Genomic DNA, 20,757 nt, shown 5'->3' on the forward strand with positions numbered 1-20,757 from the left:
CACATCAAAGCGCCCTTCCTCACTCCCAGTGGCCGCCACTCACTAATGGGATTGCAGTGTGCCGGGCTCTGCTGCTGCAGCCGCCGGAGGGAGAGTCGCTGCTGCTGCACCTCTTCGCCGAGACTCGCCGGGTGCTGAGCCGCGGGGATGATCAGGATCTTCCCGGATTTCAGCGTGCAGGTGACGGCGGCGGCGGCCGGCGGGGCGGCCGGGGGGGTGCCGGCGGCGCCGGGCATGGGGCGAGCCGGCGCCGCGGCCAACGGCAACCCGCAAAACGTCCAGGGCATCACCTCCTACCAACAACGGTGAGCACCGAGTGGGAGAGGGGTGTGCGGCTCTTCCCGAGGCTCCTTCACTTGCTTTTTCTTTGTGCTTTTGTGTTTCTTTGTTTTCCTTTTTTTTAAAAAAAAAAAAAAAAAATCTCCTTGCTGTTTGTGGGGGGGGAGCTTGGTTGGAGGGGAGGATTTTTTCTTTTTTTTTTTTTCTTTCTTTCTTTTTTTTTTTTTTTTTTAATACAGCATCTTTTAAAATGCACTGAGAAGTAAACACAATCTCCTAGTTTTGTCTTGGATGAGCTGGAAAGCAACAATAGGAAAAAAAAAAAGAAAAAGAGAAAAAAAAAAAAAAGCGAGACCCCGGCAGCTTAGCTTGGCTGCTGCAAAGTTTGGGATCCCGTCCGCTCATCCTTTCTAAAGAGGAATTTCTCAATGTCAATGCCTTGTGCAAATCCCAGTGTGTGGCAGCCAGGGGGATAATTGATCATGGTATGCTGATTGATAATTTGCTTTCAACCAAGAGAACAATTTTCACTTGGGGTTGCACACTTGCAATTCCACATTGTAGTTTAACAGTATTATCATGTCACCTGTTACTACAGGGAAATATAGTACGAAACCCTAAGTATACTCAGCACTGTTATTTTTTTCTTCTTAAACGCATTCTAATGCAAATGCAGGAAATTCACAGAGAGCGCCTTTAGGAAGCAAAGCGTATAAAGTTGGCAGTAACTCATAATGAAGTTTAAAGACCTTCCCCATTCCCGCCAACAATTCATCGATATGCGCTTATACTAACATGAAGCTTAATTAATTACCTGACGTTTCTTTGTATTTCTACGAGGCAAAACTTTAAGTTTGAATCTGTTAGTTTTCTCTATCATAAGCTTATAACTGAAGCCGAATCCTCAAAAAAAAGTAGATGACAACATATAAACGTAGGCTGAAATCGGAACAAAACATTTACATCTCTCTAAATGCAATAAAAATGGCACCGTCCCAAGTATCTTGCTTTCCACTATTGCATTAAATTAAATACTGAGAAAAATGCGGCATAATCTCAAATATTATAACTAAATATGTCTATGAGGTAAAAGAAAAAAATCATAGGAAGCTTCAGCGTAATATTTCAAACCTAATTGGTTTAGGAGCCAGGTTTAGATAATCGACCACTGCCTGTTTTGTTGTTCAGCAACTTTGAGTTGCTTCCTATAGTTTTGGAAAACACATGATGTATTTTCCATTTGATGCCCACGGTAGAAAACGTTTGGTGGCAACTTTTGTAGGTTTTATTAAATGAAAAATGAATAGGAAGCTGATACTCCTGAAATAACTCCTGATGATGCCTAAGCACTTTCTTAACTGAGAAACATTTGAAGCTAAGCACCAGTCTTGTTTTGCTCAAGCAAACACACCGATCTTTCATATATTTAAAAAAAAAAAAAGACTTGAATGTGAGAGCTATAAAGAATGGATTAAAGTTTATTTCTTTTCATGGTTTCTGTATGATTTTTGTCACTTACAAAATATTTAAATTACAATGGAAACTGACGGACACTTTAACGAGGAAGTACAGGCAGCAATCACAATAGTTTAGTCTGTGAAGTGGGGAAGTCAAGGGTCAGAAATGTCAGATTGGCTTTTAGACAAATGAAAGAGACCTCTGGAGACTTTAAGTTAAACAGAAACATATAGAGACAAGGCAGAATGCGATTTTTTAGTACTTCGCGTTTAATAGTTTGAGTATGTCAGTCTGTAAGCAGGACGAAGTTATAAAAGCAGTACTTCTCTGACAAACTACCAACACCTCAAATCCAAATAGTGCTTAGCAGATATCCAAGTACTTTGACTAACAGGAATCCAGACTGGTCTGGATGTCTCGCACACTAACCTAACAAGGGGAAACATTTTTGCACTTCTTCCAAATTTTGACTCTGTGTTATCGACGAAACAGCGTCGAACGATTTTTCTTTGTGCTTTCTGGAAACGCTTAAAAGATAGCAGACATCGACACCTTCTTATGCTATTGCAGGAGCCGAGGTGACACCTGTTAACTCTTTTTTTTTTTCCCCCCTTTTTTGGAGGCGAGGAGACAGATTTGCCGGCAGAGAACGGCATGTGGTACTTCCTAGACCCCGCTCCCTCCAGTTCTCCCCCTCCGCCTGCACCCCCGAGCTCCTCCCGCAGCCCCGGCGACGAGGTCAGCCCCGGGGTACCGTTGCCGCGGGGTCGCGGGACTCGAGGCCAGGCGGTCGCCATCCCGCCTTAGGGGCGTAACTTTCCGCGGAGCCAGGCCCGGGCCGCACCGCGCAAAGTTACGCCCGCCCGGTTGCCTCCTGAAGCAAAACACCCTCCGGCCCCCGGTGCTCAAACGACGCCCCGCAGCCAAACTTCCAGGTGCTTTGCGAACTTCTTCCCCTGCGCCTCAGACGCGCGCCCATCTCTCCCCCTCCTCCCTCTCCCGCCCCCAAACTTTTGGAGTTGTCGCGGAAACATTTCTCGTGAGTAAATCTCCCCGGCTTTCAGGGCTTGCTCGTTTCCCGAAGGAAGCCCGCGGGATTTTCCCTGCGAGCAGGATCAGGCCCAGGAGAGCTGTACTTCCCAGGCAGCAGCAGAGCAGCCACAAAGTTACCTTGGAGATGGAAAGCTTTTAGCGAAGCAGTGATTTCTCCTCTAAAAGCTCTCAGCGCTCGGGTTTTCCCCATGTCCTGGAAGGAACAATTAAGGTAGCGGTTTCTTTTCCCCGCTCCTTTATTTCATGATTAGTTTCATCATCTCCAATAAAGCAGCGTGAAGTGCTACACCCTTTCCCAACAAAGCGGGTCATCGCTCTCCGTTAACGTTTCCAGCATTGCGCCCTTTATTCCGCCGGTACCTAGCGCGTACTCCCAGGACGTGCGTGCACATTTTCGGAGGGGGCCAATGGGCTGTGCGGGGTCCCCCCGGGCTCCAAGCCGGCACCCCCGCCTACGGCCCTGTGGGCCGCAGGGCACTAGCATCCTCCGGCCGGCGGTCCCTCGCCCGCCCGCGCCCGGCCCGCGCCCTCGCCTGCCCGGACCCGTCCTCCGCCGTGGGATTCCACAGGGGACAGGCCGCCTTGTGCGCGGTGGGCACCCGCCGCGCTTCTGCGCCCGCGGAGTTGCGGAGAGGGTCCTCTGACTCCCGGAGCCCCGCTTCCCTGCTGGAGCCCAGACTCCAGAGGAGGAAAGTGTGCGAAACTGCAACTGAGTGGCGTTGTTGCGCCGGCAGCGGAGGCTGCGTCCCCTGCACGCAGAGCGGGAGCGAAGCTGGGGAAGCAGCTGGAAAATGCCCAGAAATACTTTCACAGCGGTCAACCCCGGAGATCCCTGACTCCCCTCCTTCCCTCCCCCGCCCCCGCCCCGCTAGCCCCATGGCCCGGCACCCCGCGTAGCCCGGCCCGCGGGCGCGGGGGTGTGAGTGTGTGCGAGTGTGCGAGAGTGTGTGCGTGTGCGTGTGTGTGCGTGTGTGTGTGTGTGTGTGTGTGTGTGCCGCACCTGCCGGGCGATGCCAGCGGCCGGGCTGCCCGCCGGGGCTGCGCCGCGGCTCGCTCTCCCCGCCGCCGCCGCCGGCCGCCGCCGCTGCCTGCGCTGGGCATGTCTCTGGGGCCGGCGGGGCCCCGGCTCCCTCCGCTCCTCGGCTTATGGACGGCGGCAGCGGCAGCAGCAGCGCTAGCAAGCGAGCGAGCGAGCAAGCAACCTGCACCAGGACTGCGCGGAGGAGTGGGAGCCCGCGATGCTTTGGCCTCAGTACTTTTCCTTAGCCTGTCTGGCTAACCAGGGCCATTGCTGCCGCCGCTGCTGCTGCTGCTAGACACACACCACACACCAACATCAGGAGGGGGAAAAGTAAGGGAGAGAGGAGAAAAAAAAAAAAATCCCAGGAAGATGGCGCCCACCAAGCCAAGCTTTCAGCAGGATCCTTCCAGGCGAGAACGGTAACACTTTCTCTTTATTGAACCTGCAGCAGCAGCAGCCGCAGCAGCGCCGGGCCGGGCCGCCGCCGGCGGGGGCCGGGGCTGGCTGCCATGCCGGGGTGGGGGGACCTGCCGCCGGCACCCGCTGCTCGCACAGCCGGGCACCGGGAGTTCCTCCTAGTGCGTACCGACAGCCGCACGCGCACACACACGCACACACACACGCACACACACACACACACAGAGACACAGGGCGAGCCGCGCAGCACCAGCCCCGTTCCGGCAGCCGCACCGCCGCGGCTCGCCGGGGCGCGTTGGCGAGCGGGCGTGTGTGTGTGTGTGTGTGTGTGTGTGTGCGCGCGGAGGCGGGAGGCCCCCCCCGCCCCGGGCGGCCCCCGCCGGTCGGCGGCCCCGGGGGCGGCGGGGCGCCGCGCCAGGCCCGGCTTGCCGGGCGGAGGGGCCGGCCCCGCCGGTGCGGTTCAAGTGCGGCTAGGCCGGAGCGGGGGGGGGCCGCGCCGCCAGCTGCGCCCGCGGGGCTGCCCGGCCCGGCCCCCCCGCCCCGCCGCCGCCGCCGCCGCTGGGCGGGTCGCGGGTGCCGGCGCCCCCCGGGGTGGGCAGAGCGGAGCCGGTGCGCGGGCGGGCGGGGAGGCGGTGCGGCCGTCCGCGGGGCCCGGGGGGGAGGCGGGGGCCGGGAGGCGGAGGGGGGGTGGGGGTCGCGCTACCCCCCCGTTTACTTCCCGGCCCGCTGCTTGCCCCATATACTTTTGTTGGGGGAGAGCGGTTGCTATTAATCTGCTCTGCTGGTGACACGAATTGCCCGTAGCGGATTTGTTCTAGTAAAGTGAATCTTTCTAGAAGTGACTGGTAGGAGACAGGAGTACAAGTTCATGTGATGTTACTTTGTGATTCTTACAAAAGTATTCAAAGCTCCATTCCTCCACTGCGGTGAGATGTATGCCTAGGAGGAGAGCAGCCAGAGGGTTTGGGATGGGCTTTTTTCCTCCCCCCTCCCTTCAGCGTTACAAGTGAACTTGAGGATAAGGGGTGAGGAAGGTTCCTGGTTAGTTGTAAAAATGGAAATTAACATTTAGACAGCTTTTAAAAGTAGCTGGATCATGTGTTACTCGGTTTATATTTCACAGCACAAGTAAGCCTGAAAAATATTTAAACAAAAATAAAGTCTAGGGTCTTTAAGTTATGAGTCTTAAAGCTCATTTTAATCTTAATTTCAAACTTACATTTTTTAGTACAATCAGCATTTCTAGTACAACTTTCAAAACCCGCAGATCTTATCTAAATAGCTATGCCTTTTTTCCTGAGGAAGGAGACTGCCCGGTATCAGAAAACCGTACATTTCATATTCGCCACTGAAGTGTTAGTGCGGCTGTGGTAGATGCATTAGTATTAACTGTTGCACTTTGACAAGGCTATATTGATATGTAGCCGAATTTGGAGATACGTGTAATGGGAAAACAGTGCATTCTCAGAAGTCAATGACTTAACTTACAGATTTTCATCTTCAACTATAAATATTTTTTAAAAATCTCCATTTCAGTGGCTGCAAAGGCGTTTCTACTGTGTTAGTAACACTTATAGTAGCAGGCTTTTCTCCTGCAGAGTTCTTTGTTAGAAAAACAATTTGTATCAATAATTCCTGTGTCGTCCCCCCCCAACACACAATTCTACTGTCTTCTTTCTGAGAATGGCTCTATATTAGTGCTAAGTGTATTTGCCAGGATAGCTTCAGTAATCTCTCCAGCAGAAGCATATTTGTGTGCCATTTTGGGAATTTCTCTGAGATAGGAATCTTGAAGATAGAATTAATTTCTAGGGGAAACTTCATAGCCTGTGCATGAGTGCTTTCTTTATCACCTGTCTCCATTTGGCATTCGGAGAAGGTAAATCAAAGTGCGCGATTTGTTATTCTGCTCCACTTGAGAGCTGAACTAAATAACACTTGGTCTGAAATTCTGATTGAAGTTGTAGGAGGATATACTGTATTTAATTTAATGCCCTTTAATAGCATCTTCTTGTTCAGCTCTGATGCTGTCATTTTAAAGGTTGGATCGGAGTAGTTTTTCCCTGTAGGGAGTGGGAGGAGTAATCATTTCAGGGGAAAAAAAGTAGTCTAAATTCCTAGAACACTAATAGCCACAAACTTGGCCTAGTGTCCAAGCAGTTGTTTTTTGCCCTTAGGGTTCCCTTTGTTACCGTTCTTTACAACGCTCTGAACAGTTTAGGTATAAATATTACACGTAGAAGTCGACGACATTATTTTGTAGCAGAAATAACGGCAATCTGTTCATTCTTTTAACAGAAGTTTTGGAGAAGGTTGATCAATGCTTCAATAAACAGGCACTCATGTACATTTTATTAAAAGTTATGTAATGCGCTCCTGAAGTCTTGCATGTAACTGTTTATTTAAGCCATCTTTGTACACATCCTCTCAGCTGTGTGCGCCGAGCTATTTGAAATACAGGCGCATATCGGTTACTTAAGGGGTTTTGCAGTCTCTTCTTAGTTACTACTTCAGTAAACTAGTTCTCAGGATTAAGAATCCTGTAAGTGAACTTCCTGTAGTACGTTCTTTGTTTAGTCTTCGCTTCCACAATATTTAGGTAGATTGTGTTACATCGTTTCAAGCAAGAGGTTGGTGATTACAAAACAAACGTAAAAAGTGGTAGTCTGTGTTGCAACCAAGCACTTGAATTGTTTTGAAACTTTTTTCACCTGTTTGGGTTTTTTAAAGAATATATGAAAAGATACACACTTACATTTGTTTGATTTTCTTTTAAACTAGGAGTGTTAGCAAATTTTACAGTTACAGTAACAGTTTAGAGTTTTTCAATTGTGTGGATATATAACCAAGAAAATTAAATAGACAGAAGTGTCATGCACATGATATGCCAGCATTGATTTGTAAAGCGTATCGTAATATCAGAGTGCTATTGGTTTAAAGTGAAAGAGAAAAAAACCTTTATTTTGGCATTTCTTTCTAGAGCATGAGCTTAAACATAGCAGTGATAAATGATGATATGCATTGTCTAACACTTGCTTTTATATAAATAGCTCCAGAAGATTGCTTAAATGATAATCGAAAATATGAAATAGGGTGGCCTTCATATCACAAGGCCAAGGGTCTACAAATGGAAAAACTGAAATAATGAAATATTTCCAAGGCAACAGACTGTCAACAAGAACAGTAATGCATGGGCATATCATAGAGCTACCAGAGAGGATATTAGATCTTATAGCTCTAGAGCCAGGAGTTATAATGACCTTTATTAAATAGAGCCCTCCCACATTACAACAATCTTTCCGATTTCTGATTTATGGATTAGCAGTCATACTACTCTTCATAATTTGAAACGTTCTCCCACCATATTTGATTTGCTGCATTTTTCTCCACTGGAATCATACATTATTTAGAGCTTACATGAGAGTATTGATCAACAAAAGTTATATTACATATTTTCAGTAACTAATGGGATTCTGAATAACAAGGTTTTGTCTGCAGCACTATTTTTACTTTCTTTACCACACAACTGTTTTTTCCTTACAAGTTATATCCAGTTAGCTTGTTTTGTACCGATTTAACAGCATTATATTCTAATGCTATATTATAAATAAGCTTTAAATAATTACAGAGTTTTGTTAACGGATTAATACAGCACCCAGAACCATAGGTATTTTTAAGACAATATCAGGATATATTGTCAACATCCATCTCCTTTTATTAGTGTCTCACTTGAATTTTGGAGTCTAATATACTGGCAGTTTCAAATCGCAGTTGTTTGAAACTTGGCACGCAAGTTGCCAGCCCAGATGGGAATTTTACTGCGAGAGTGATGTAAAATAGTTGTTGAAAATTGGCATTCTAGGCATTAGTTTCATCAGCATCCTTTCTAAAAAGTACAATGTTTAAATAAATATTTGTTTCATAAAACAATCTTTATAACAAATACTCTCTTTATTGGAAAACGTATTCTAAGATAAGAATTTTGAATAACTGATGCTGGTCACGAAAACTAACTGTTACCATTTTATTAACATTTTGGGATTGATTCTGCTCCCACTGAGGTCAGTAAGATAAAGCTGTTTTACAAACGTGTCAGAATTTCATTTGATATCAATTAAGTAATTGGGTTTTTTAGAATTTAATGTTATGAGATCATTTCCTGAAATCTCATTTCATGTGAATAAACCTTACATTCAGTCAGCTCATCAGATTCATTTTATATTATTGTCACTAGTAGCTCTTAGAGGTGTAAAAGCACCTCACGTGAGATGAGATTTCAGCATTAGTCACATTGTTTCAAAGGGAATCAAATGAACTTGTTCTGCAGGATGTCAGCCTGGAAATTTGTTTTTATAATTCAAACATAAGATATTTTTAAGGTACATAGTGAAGACTTTTCATTTTCACCTCAGTCATTTGTTTCTTTGGTTGTTTGGTTTGTTTGTTTATGCTTAATGTTTGGCTTTTTTTTTTAAAAAAACCAAACCAAAACAAAACAAGAAAAGCTGTCAAAGATTTATGGCCATGAGAGGAAATGTTTTGAAAATTCATTTCATAATAATTGCATTTTTTCAGAAGAGGCAATTTCTTTCTATGTAATATTTATAAGGCTACTGCATGTTATCTTTAACATACAAAGTCCCATTAGTGTGAATGAGGTGCATGACTTTTTGTTTAATAGGACTTTGCATAATAAGGATAATTTGTAATAATATTGCATTTTGCTGCTTAAGAAGATGTGCTATAGTAAGAATATAATGGTTGCTGCCATGTCTTATATGACTACAGCATTGTTCTGCGACTAGCCCGAGCAGTAGTTTTGCAATACACAAAGTCCTAGTCAAATGAATAGGACTGTTGTGCCATTGATTTGAACAGGACTTTGAGCAGTAAAAATATTCGTTAATTTTGTATGCGGTAGTAGTATATTACACAGGACAAAGAAGGTAGGGTAAGAGTAGGATAGTATTTGTGTCTGTAACTCGGCAGAACTGGACTCTGTCTTTAGGAGAATATTGAGTTCAAGTTGCACCTTAATTTTTAAAAAAATCCCAAATGAAATTATGCATGTAATTAAAGTATACTACAGAGAATCAGAAGCAAGGATAGATGTATTTTTATCATATAATTCAATAGATGTGAACTCGTTCTCAGTGAGATCACAATGACAAACTTTAACGTACTTAGTGGGAGGAGGAACTTTGCATCTGTGTGTTATTATAAAACACAAAAGTCTTGAGATTTTCGAGTAAAAATGGAGCGATTATTAAGGAGATTCTGATCTCAGCCTGCTGCAGCTAGATATTGAGAGTTATGCCAGCCCTTACCCAGCACACTGCATGCAAGTGAGAGTCAGGCACATTAAAGAACAAGTGATATGTAAGCAAGAATTTGAAATGGATTACCAAAAGGAGAGTTTTGACAATTTGTTACAGGCTATTTTCCCAGCCTTTCTTTTGTGTTGCATTTCGGACTTTCACTCTTCAGTTGTATCTTGTCATTTGTCTGTTCTGGGGAACTTCTCCCTGATGTCACACAATGTCTGAAGAAGACTTTAATATTAATACTGAGTGTTTCTGTAGATATGTTTCTTTATATAGCTTAGTGTGCTTCGAAAGGTCTGTAAACACTGTTCTACACGTTTTACTGATGAGATAGTTACATGCAAAACGTTTTGGAGAACTAGCAGAAATGGCAGAAGATGTCAATGTTAGCACTAGGAATAAAATTCCAGCCCCCATTTTGACTGTGTATTCAAAGATTACACTGCCTTCGTTAGAGGAATTTCCATTTCTTTTACTGGCAAAACCTCCTCTGAAACAAAGTGCTTTCAGAGAATGGCTTTATTGCAATTTAAAATTAGCTGTTAGCTTGATATATATAATATAAGTTCAACATTTACGTTAAATAATTTAAGTGGAAAAGTACTGTTCCATTACCTGCAGGCATTTTAGGTTTACATATGTATATAGTGAACTTACGGGGTATAGTCTGAATAATATGTATGTATGTATGTATTCTACAATAATGTCCCCAGGGCTTGGATTTTCTGAGGAGCCTATTGGATTTAGGCATTCAACACATACTGCATTTCAGTGAAATACGGGCACCTAAATCCTCTAAGCCCCTTTTAAAATACTTGCCTGGGAATTTTGTCTCCAACAGGAATTTAGAACAGGCTTCATTACACATTATATTGTTTTAAACTGAAGTTTACGGAGTAATGAATAGTTTTTGAACAGTCGTTTTGGATTAAATCCTAAAGGGTTATAGTTTTGCTCGAATTTAGGCACAGAATCGATACATTTATGTTATGACAGGGGGAGGTGGATTTTTTTTACCTCTTGCTTACACGTCATGTTTGAAAGTCGTGCAAATTCACATTTACGATCAGTTTACTCACAGCCTAGGCTTATATGTTAGGTGGCTCAGAATTGTCCTGCCAAAGCTGTAATTCATTCAGCAAAAGTATAACATACCAAATTTTAGAAGAATGCTTGTTAGAAAGCTATTTTTTCTTAGAGATGATGGGAGGCAGAATTTGTTACTTTGTGGGAAAAAAATGTAAGTGGGCAGTCTTTACAGGTCAAGGTTGAGGTCAATAGAAAGAACTGAGTGACTGAATCTGTACAGTGCTGGCAGTGGGATTAAAAAGGAAAAAGTCTTAAGAAAGAGAATAGCTGCCAGTGCTACTTATCCTTCAACCTTCACAGCTGCAAAAAAAAGTTGCTGATTTTATTTATCTGACTATAGTTAGATGTAGGATTGGCATGTTTGCTTCACCTTTGCATAAATTACTAGCAGTATGGACAGGAGGTTCTCAAAAAACCTGCATTGTAAAAAACCAAAACTGTTTTCTCTCGGTAAGTAACAAATAGAAGATGAATATAAAAAGAGAAACAAATGTTTTGGGTTAATTTATTTGTTCATTCTTTCTGAGTTGCTGTTCAGTTTTACAATAAAACCTGCATTTCTTGTGGAAAATCAAAAGTACAGTGATTTTTTTCAACAGCTGAATGAGCTAGATAAATGGTACTCAAGTAGCAGAGTTTGAAGGATCCAAGTAGTTTACTAAAGTATCTTAATTAATTGGATATTCACTTTAATAGTGAGGTTTCCTGTTTGTAGGCAGCGCTCTATAATAGCAACATATATTTGATACGTAAATGATATATATGATTTCAGAAGACCCATTTTTATTCAAGTTCTATTTTTACTAAAAAACTGATTTGGATTACAAACAACAAGAAATAAATGGAGGTGACAGAAAATAAAAGCTTCAGATGAGAAGCATGAGAGAAAAGATAGAGCAGATTCCAGATCTTTCAAATATATATCCTGTTCCTTTTATCGGTCACTCTACTTACACTCAAATTTCAAAACTAAGAGGTGCTGTCTTTCCTTTTATTCCTTTGTTAACAGGAAGAAAAATGCTTCTCTACCAAATTGTGATTTTGAAACTATTATTCTATGCTTTTTGAGAGTAGTTTTTCAAATTTTTGGTTTTGTATCGCTTCTCAAGACCAGAACAGGAGACCGCGAGATGTAGCAAGCACTGCAAATCCTCTCTTCTTACCCCCAAAATTAATTGACATACCGAATGTGCATTTTTAGGAACATTAAGTATTAAGATTCTGGATTTAGGATTCCTTTTGGAGTGATGTGGTTCTTTTATTGTTTCTTAATGGTTTTGTGATGCTACTGCAAAAAAGTGTTTAAGTCCTATTCATGACTTATTTTTTTCTTGTGGCAATTATCATTTATTACAATATTTATTAAGTTTGAATAGGAACAAACCTGAAAATGATTAAGTGAAAAAGTGTCTTTTAACTGATGGAGAACAGCAGAATAATCTACCTGAAAAGCAAAATTATAGTTCTATATTTATTCTGCTTGTTACTAATTCTAAGGAAAACTTCAAAAATTTTTCCACTGACTTGTATACATGTATATTGCAAAGTGTAGGCATGTGTTGTATGTTAGATGGGCATAGTATACGTATTTGCTTGAAAGGAAATAATGCTGATTGATTGTCTTCAGCAAGCTATAAATGTCTCACTTTAGATAAAGTTAAATGTAAATACATGCATTGGAATGGCGATTTTTTTTTTCTCTAATGCTGTGGGGGAAAAGTAGGCTCATCCTTTTTTTTTTGCACATTTTTATTGTTCTGTGTAAATGTAATTTGTTAATCCTGTGAAATTTGTCATAGATAAATTTGCTTGGATTATCTTGTCACCACCGTATCTGCATTCTTTTGTTCATTGCTTATTCATAATTTAACAGTCTGGCAGTGAGCCTTTTTGGGATGCTCACAAAAGATATATGACCTCTACCAGCTGCTACTATAACCTGCAGAATGCACAGCAAGACATTAGAAACGTGAGGATTCCTCTACTGATTAAAGTGCTCTTCATTTAAACAGTCTGTTCATAAGAATCTCAGGAATCTTTGTGGATAGCAGTTTTGATTTTTCTTTTCTCACAAAATTAGTTCTAACATTTTTTTTTTTTCCTGAGTGGGAAAGCTAACATTGAATCTTAAGATGGTGGTGCTTTGCTTTCAGATGGACTAATGGAAATTAAACCCCTCATTATATATGCATATGTATACATAAGTGTGCATGTGCATATACACATTTGCATATATATCTACCTATCTCTACCTATGCACATGTATATTCATGTATTTCCTGCAATTTTACAGTGGGAGAAATTAGTGCCCATGTGTGTTATTTTAAAACTAACTCTTCTATTAGGATATTTTTCAGCACATATTATTATCCAGTAGCAATTTACAGAAGAGTTGTCTGATTTAACCCTCCTTTAGCCTCAGCATCTTACAGATTGTGTTGTGTAAATACTCGCTATTATACAGTACACGAAAGACATTAAATAGAATGTTACTTGAAGTGTAACAACATTTTAGATTTTCATTATTCTCCTGACTCAGTTTAGCATATGAAATTTTTCCCTTTTTACTTTTTTTTCTTCTTATCTGCAGATCAGCTTGTGAGTAATGGCTAGTTTTTACCTCCCCTTTGTGCTGGCACATGATTATAGTTCAAAATAATTCATTGCTAATCCATGCAGTATTGGTTCATCTCCATCACTCTGTTTTGTGATTAGAGCCTCAGGCCTGTAAGAACATCCTTCTGCACAGTTTTCTATCCTGATTTTCTCTGACTGCAACTCGTATTTTAAATAGTTCTGTCATTACTCCTCGCCTACCAATCCTTTTGCATTTTTCAAAAATGTATCAATTACAAGAAATTAATATTTTGGTGAGGTTGTTTTTCAAGGGTTTATGAAAAATATTTGTTTTCCACTGCAGTGAGTCTCCAGCAGTGGTGTATATAGGTCTTGGTTCATCTCAGCCGGTGATGGAAATCTGACTTGAGTTTCTCATTTTTCCTTAGCAGTCTGAATTTCCTGTGTACTTATTTACATTAGGTGCCTCAAGAATTCCAGGATCTTAAAAAGAAACACCGTGTCTTTTTGAAACAGACTATAGTGGAATAGTAATTACAGTCTTGTCGTTTTTAACACAACATTTCAAACAGAGCTGGTGTAAAATAAAGCTGACGGAGGAACTTTTAAAAAATATAGGGCCTGATCCTACTGCGATCACTTCGGTTGAAGTCACTGTTTATTGGGTCAGATATGAACTGATATGACTTTAGAGCTGGGCATATATGATATAATGATATCATACCTTGATCAGATTTAAATTTAATATTTCCAGATTATGAAGCAAATCCATCATTTTATTTCACATCAAACAATGCTAGTTTTATGAGAAGGTCATCTAAAAGATTTTTCAAGACTTTGTTTCAGCATTGAGTAGTCCTGTGTTCCTTTTAATAATTACTTTCATCTCATTGTAGCCGTGTGTTTGAAAGTGTAGGTCAATAAGGATGATCGCATTCAGAATTTCATGATCTGTGTAGTGGAACAAATTGAAAGCAAAGCCTGTATCAATCACTGTGAAGGGAGGGTTAATTGTTACTGCTTCTCAAGCCTCTGGACAGATAAACCAGTAATGAAATACTTATTGCTCTGATATGTGAATGGTTAAGGATGAAACAATGGAAACAGAAGCAGTCTTCAAAGCTAACCAAAAAAAGCAAAGAAAAGAGAATAATCTGGACTAAAGTAAGATACTATATGTGCTGTGTATTAACATTTTAAAAGTAATTTTTTTTCATCTAATATAGCCTTCTGTAATGATGTAAGACAGCAGAATGTATTAGGTTTTTAAAGCAAATATAAAATATGAACTTAAAAGCTTTTATTATGCAAACGATTTCAAATGATTTACATGAAGTCCAGACCTTAGGTAAAAGTAACATTTCTAGCACTAAGTCCTGTCTTTTCTTTTCTTTTCTTTTCTTTTCTTTTCTTTTCTTTTCTTTTCTTTTCTTTTCTTTTCTTTTCTTTTCTTTTCTTTTCTTTTCTTTTCTTTTCTTTTCTTTTCTTTTCTTTTCTTTTCTTTTCTTTTCTTTTCTTTTCTTTTCTTTTCTTTTCTTTGTTTTTCATTTGTGGTACCGTTAAGTGGTTTTTTTTTTCCTTTCTTTCTTTAAAAGAACAGCTGTATTTACTAAATCGAGTATGTTTTGTTTTCTTGTAAAGTCGTTTTAAAGCATTTTCTCTACAGCCAACCAGTACTCTAACGGAGTGTTTAAAGATAGAAGCAGCAAAATAAAAATGAGTTCGAAAACAAATTATGATATTACAGTAAACATTTAACTATTTCTAGAATGTGAACTTAACATTTTAAACATCTGTTAGTTACTTATATGTTGAAATATATGCAAAAATATTTAGCCAAATTGAAGTCTTAGGCCCATGACAATCATCTCAACACAGTGGGTAGTTCTGAAAATTAATGAGAATGATAATACTGTAAAGACTGTTCCAGAGTTTGCCCAAATTCATTATCTAAGACTCTTGTTAAGAACATCTCAAAGAATTTTAACTGGGAAAATATATTAATGGTTCAAAAGCATTTTTCAAAACGGTGATTTATAAAAGTATAATGGAATTATATATTCAAGAGCTATAGTTAGAAACACAAATAACACAGGAGCAGCACATTATGAAGGAACATTTTCCAATAGCTAGGGTACTTGGCTTTGATTTTGTCCATAGGTGTCAAACTTTCCTTATCGATTTATATTTTGGGATGAAGGAAATGAAAAAGTGAAGGCAACTTACAAAAAAAAAATTTTTGCTTCCTTGCTAGTTACTTAATGAGGCCTATAGCTGCTTAAAAGCTAAGTAAAGTAATTAATTTTAGAACTGATGTAAACGTCCTTTAGACAATTGAAAAGCACTTTTAGGAGGAAGGGTGATGAGATACATCTTTAGATTTCTCTTCAGAATGTTAAGAATTTCCTGTTGCCTGTTTCCTGATGGGATTGACGCAGCTGTGTATCATATGGAATGAAAGAGGAACCGAGTGCCTGACTTTGTTTTATGCAAGTCCTTTATTTAAGAAAATGTATGTGTTGATTTTGCCTTTTTTTTAAACAAATTGCTGATATGAATGCTATACACAAAATTATCCAAGTGGGAGCTAATTATAATGAATTTATCTATTTTCTACAGGACAGAAAATTTTAATAGCTAAAGTATACTAGTTAAGAATGCTCTTTTTTCCTTCTTTTTTTCTGTGTGCAATGAAAAAGAAAGCGGAATGCTTGGAAGATTACTATGTCATTTCCATTTGTATTTTCAGAAGTCATTGATACATACAAGGGTGTGTGAGTATGTGTATGTGCATGTGTACTCGTTGGAAAACAAATCAGTTGATAGAGTTTCTTGCTCATTTCGGCTGTAGTGCAACTTGTAACACATCTACAAAACAGTTTTCATGGGAGACGTGAATGCGAAATAGAGAGGAATGGGAGAATGCAAAATAATTTTGGAAGAGTAATTTTGATCTAGACTGTCCCACTTTGTGGACAGATTCTTTGAAGAGAATTCAGGTGGGAAACTGTATTCATTAAATTTTTCAGTAATTTCCTTCCATGGTGAGAAAAAGCTTAGCAGAAGGCAGCTAACCTGATTAACTGATCTGGGAACGGGTGAGGAAAAGGAGATGCAGATCTCTAGCAGTGGGGCCACCTTTCCACTTGTAGCCCAGTTTGTGGCAGAGTCAGGAGCTGTGCCTCATAAAGTGATGTAATACTTAGTTCCAGTTGGAATTCCTAGTACCTCAGTCAGTATTCTGCTCAGAAGGCTGCGTAAGGCAAATTCAGTTGCTGTAGAAAAAGCCCTGGGCATTGCAATCATATGAGTAAAGCAGCTTCTTAGCATCATGCTACAGCCCTATGCTACAAAAGCAGAAGCAAACACAAATGCAAAGTGCATTACAGTGATGGGCAGTCGTGCTGAGGGCATATGAAAAGCCAGAGCAGGGACATAGGTAAATAAGTGGGGTGATCCCATTGGGTTGCTTCTGAAACTGTCTCTCCATGCAAGATGTGGATTCTAAATCATGATGCGAATTTCACTTTAAATCTCAAGTGTTGATCCTCTCAACCTGTCAATCAGCTGTGAAAACAGTTGACCATGTCCTCCTTCTGCTGTCTTTGGATACTTTAATCACTTCTTCAGTGCGTCCTTTGGAGGATCTTTCTCATTCACTCTCCAGCTTTGTGTGGGAGTTCTGCAACGTGTTGTCTCTCAGCCGCCCCCTTTTTTTTTCCTCATTCTGCTCTTCGTCTTTGCATAATCTTATGTGGAAACACAATTCAAGTATCATCTCTTTGCAGGTGATTCATAGGCTCATGGTATTTCTATCTCAATGAAAATATAGTCTTATTTCTCTGTCGTCTCCTTTATTACCTAGCTTAGACTCCCTTTGTCAAAACACATCTTCTAGAGTTCTTTCCAAGTCCATCTACTTTTTGGGATAACACTGCCATATTGCTTGTTAGGACAGGTCCATAATTTGGCAGTCTCACTGATACAGACTTCTCCCTTGTAGTTTAGCAATTAAAGAAGCAAGTAGAGTATTTGGTATTAATAAGAAAGAAATAGAAAAACAATCAGAAAACATGAACATTGATATGATTACGTCAATCCATAAATCCACAGTGCGTGCAGTCTATATATTGTGTGTACTTCTGTTATCATAATTTCAGAAAGATACTGTAGTTTGAGAGAAGGACACGAAGGCTGATGAGATATACGGAAGGAGTCTTGTCAGAGGAAAAGTTAAATAAAGTAAAATACTTCATGTTGGAAAAGAGATGACTGAGAGATATTGGCTATAACATCATGCAAGGCCTCAAGAAGGCAATCAGGGAACAATTATTAATTAACTCTAATATTATGAGAACAAGGAAACATGCTGTGTAATTCTCAGGAAACAATTTTAAAACATTTAACAGAAGTTGGGTTTTTTGTTTGTTTTTGCAGTTTGGGGCTTTTTAGGGTGCTCCCTCTCTCCCCCTCAATATAATATGCTATTGAATAGTGGAATTTCTTGCCAAAGGGTGTTTTAGAGGCCAAAATATGAATGAGGTTAAAAATGGATCAGCCTTTGCTCTATTATATCTCTAAGGAGCTATTAAATGTGACAGTGATGATACAACAATAAAATCTTCAGGAAGATTTTACACAGCTGACTGCTGCATGCTGACATGGGATACCATGGAAAGGAACACTGCACTTTTTTTTTTCACTGACCTAGAACAACTGTGCTGTTTCATTCCTAAGTTCTTTACATTCAAACTATATCTAAGTCTTGCAGTCCTGCTTAACATCCCTGCTGTATGTGTTTTCCTGCCTACTCTTCAGTTGTATGCTCATCCTCACTACCATTGAGGATTATTCTTTCTCCAGTCATATCTGTCCAGAATAACAGTATTATAGAATGGTTAGGGTTGGAAGGGACCTCAACGATCATCTAGTTTCAACCCCCCTGCCATAGGCAGGGAAACCCTCCACTACACCAGGTTGCCCAAAGCCTCATCCAGCCTGGCCTTGAACACCTCCAGGGATGGGGCAGCCACAACTTCTCTGGGCAACCTTTTCCAGTGCCTCACCACCTTCTGAGTAAAAAATTGCTTCCTTAGATCTAATCTAAATCTGACCTCTTTCAGTTTAAAGCCATTGCCCCTTGTCCTATCACTACACACCCTTGTAAAAAGTCCCTCTCCAGCTTTCCTGTAGGCCCCCTTTAGATACTGGAAAGCTGCTAGAAGATCACCCTGGAGCCTTCTCTTCTCCAGGCTGAACAGCCCCAACTCTCTCAGCCTGTCTTCATCACAGAGGTGTTCCAGCCCTCGGATCATCTTTGTGGCCCTCCTCTGGACTCACTCCAGCATCTCCATGTCCTTTTTATGTTGAGGACTCCAGACCTGAATGCAGTATTCCAGGTGGGGTCTCACGAGAGCAGAGTAGAGGGGCAGAATCACCTCCCTTGACCTGCTGGCCACACTTCTTTGGATGCAGCTCAGGATACAGTTGGCTTTCTGGGCTGCCAGTGCACATTGCTGGCTCATGTTGAGCTTCTCATCCACCAGCACTCCCAAGGCCTTTTCCTCAGGGCTGCTCTCAATCCATTCTCCACCCAGCCTGTACTTGTGCTTGGGATTGCCCCAACCCCCAACGTGGCCTTGTTGAACTTCATGAGATTCTCACAGGCCCACCTCTCCAGTCTGTCAAGATCCCTCTGGATGGCATCCCTTTCCTCTTATAGAGATCATTCCTCTTAGAGAGATCAGACTGACACTCTGACCATGTCTCCTTATATTGCAACTGGCCTCCCTTCTCTGGTGCATGAAACATTAGTAACTTGCCCTAAGTTCAAAACCTTCTTCACCCATCTGTGTCTTACCATTTATTTATGTCAAGATTTTCCTTCAAGTTTTAAGGCTAGCCCTGTCACCTATTTACTATATTTGCAAACACACATTTGTTTGATACTTTATGCTCGGACTAGTACTCCTTCATAACCTCATCTTTGGAGTACATCTCTCTTCCCAAGATGTTCCTTATCTGAAATGCCTACGAAAGCATGACACCATCAAGCTACTTCTAACAAGTTATCACTTCTTGTGATGCTAGCTGCTGCCTTATTGCTTCTAGATAGTTTCCTATCTCTTATCTGATACTTGCACTGGAAGATGTGGGGAGCTGGGTACAGGGTTTTTGTCCTTTGTCACCTGTTTACCTGGCGGATGTGTTAGTACTACAGTCACTGCTGCTAATCTATTTTTGTCAATAAAAAAATAATTCATCTATTACTGATCTTTACTTTTCTGTGTGCTTGGTTGATCTGGGATACTGAGTGCCTGTAAGAGGAAGAGATGTCTTTTAAGTGGGCTGGGGTGTGAAAAGCTTTTATGAATTTCAGAGGAGATGGGACAAATTAATGGCTGATAAATCCACTGAGTATTGCTAAATACATATCTATCTGAGGAAGTGCCTGCGCTGAAAATGATTTAGGCTGTGGGTGCATATCATATATGCCGTAACTGTTTTTATGTTGTTTCTTGCAACTGCTTTTGGGGGTTATTGGAGCTGGGATACAGGAAACACTGGTCTGACCCAGTACACCTGTTCTTACATTGTCATGTAGGATGTTTCTGGAAGCTGTAGCAAGTCTTTTTGGTGACTCTGTCTCTTAGAAAACTGTTGGAAGAAACAGCCTCAGCTAAGTACTTTTGGCTAGTATTTTCAGCACATTTCATGAAGGGATATGAGATGTGTCACAGCTTAATTACACTGCTCCATAATGTATTTTTGTCTCATGTTGATATGACTACCAACAAGGAGAGGTGCTTTGCTGGACCTTGTTCTCACCAACAAAGAAGGGCTGGTGGGGAATGTGACGCTCAAGGACAGCCTTGGCTGCAGTGATCATGAAATGGTGGAATTCAAGATTTTTAGGGAAGCAAGGAGGACGCACAGCAAGCTCACTACCCTGGATTTCGGGAGAGCAGACTTTGGCCTCTTCAGGGATCTCCTCGGTAGAGTACAATGGGATGAAGCCCTGGAGGGAAGAGGGGCACAAGAAAGCTGGTTAATATTCAAGGATCACCTCCTCCAAGCTCAGGAGTGGTGCATCCCAACAAAGAGAAGGTCAGGTGGGAACACCAGGAGGCCTGCATGGATGAACAAGGAGCTCCTGGACCAACTCGGACAAAAAAAGAAGGCCTACAGAGGGTGGAAACAAGGACAGGTAGCCTGGGAAGAATACAGCTATACAGCTGTCCGAGCAACCAGAGATGACGTTAGGAAAGCTAAAACCCTGATAGAGTTAAATCTGGCCAGGGACATCAAGGGCAACAAGAAAAACTTCTATAGATATGTCAGTGATAAAAAGAGATCTAGGGAAAATGTAGGCCCTCTCCGTAAGGAAATGGGGGACCTGGCTACCCGGGATATAGAGAAGGCTGAGGTTCTCAATGACTTCTTTGCCTCAGTCTTCACTGGCAAGAGCTCCAGCTGCACAGCCCAAGTCACAGAAGGCAAAGGCAGGGACAGGGAGAATGAAGAACTGCCCACTGTAGG

General features: G+C 41.3%; 1 protein-coding gene across 5 annotated transcripts in view; it reads left to right on the plus strand.

The window, feature by feature from the left end:
• Positions 1-4,180: 4,180 nt before the first annotated feature.
• Positions 4,181-20,757, plus strand: part of NPAS3 (neuronal PAS domain protein 3) — a 634,054-nt gene continuing 617,477 nt past the window's right edge. For all 5 annotated transcript variants that reach the window (XM_086613173.1, XM_086613175.1, XM_086613176.1 and 2 more), the window contains exon 1: positions 4,181-4,230. In XM_086613173.1, coding sequence (XP_086469299.1) covers positions 4,181-4,230 — 50 coding nt within the window. The remainder of the gene's footprint in view (positions 4,231-20,757) is intronic.

This window comes from Tauraco erythrolophus, chromosome 6, assembly GCF_009769465.1.
Source record: "Tauraco erythrolophus isolate bTauEry1 chromosome 6, bTauEry1.pri, whole genome shotgun sequence".
NCBI classification, from domain to species: domain Eukaryota; kingdom Metazoa; phylum Chordata; class Aves; order Musophagiformes; family Musophagidae; genus Tauraco; species Tauraco erythrolophus.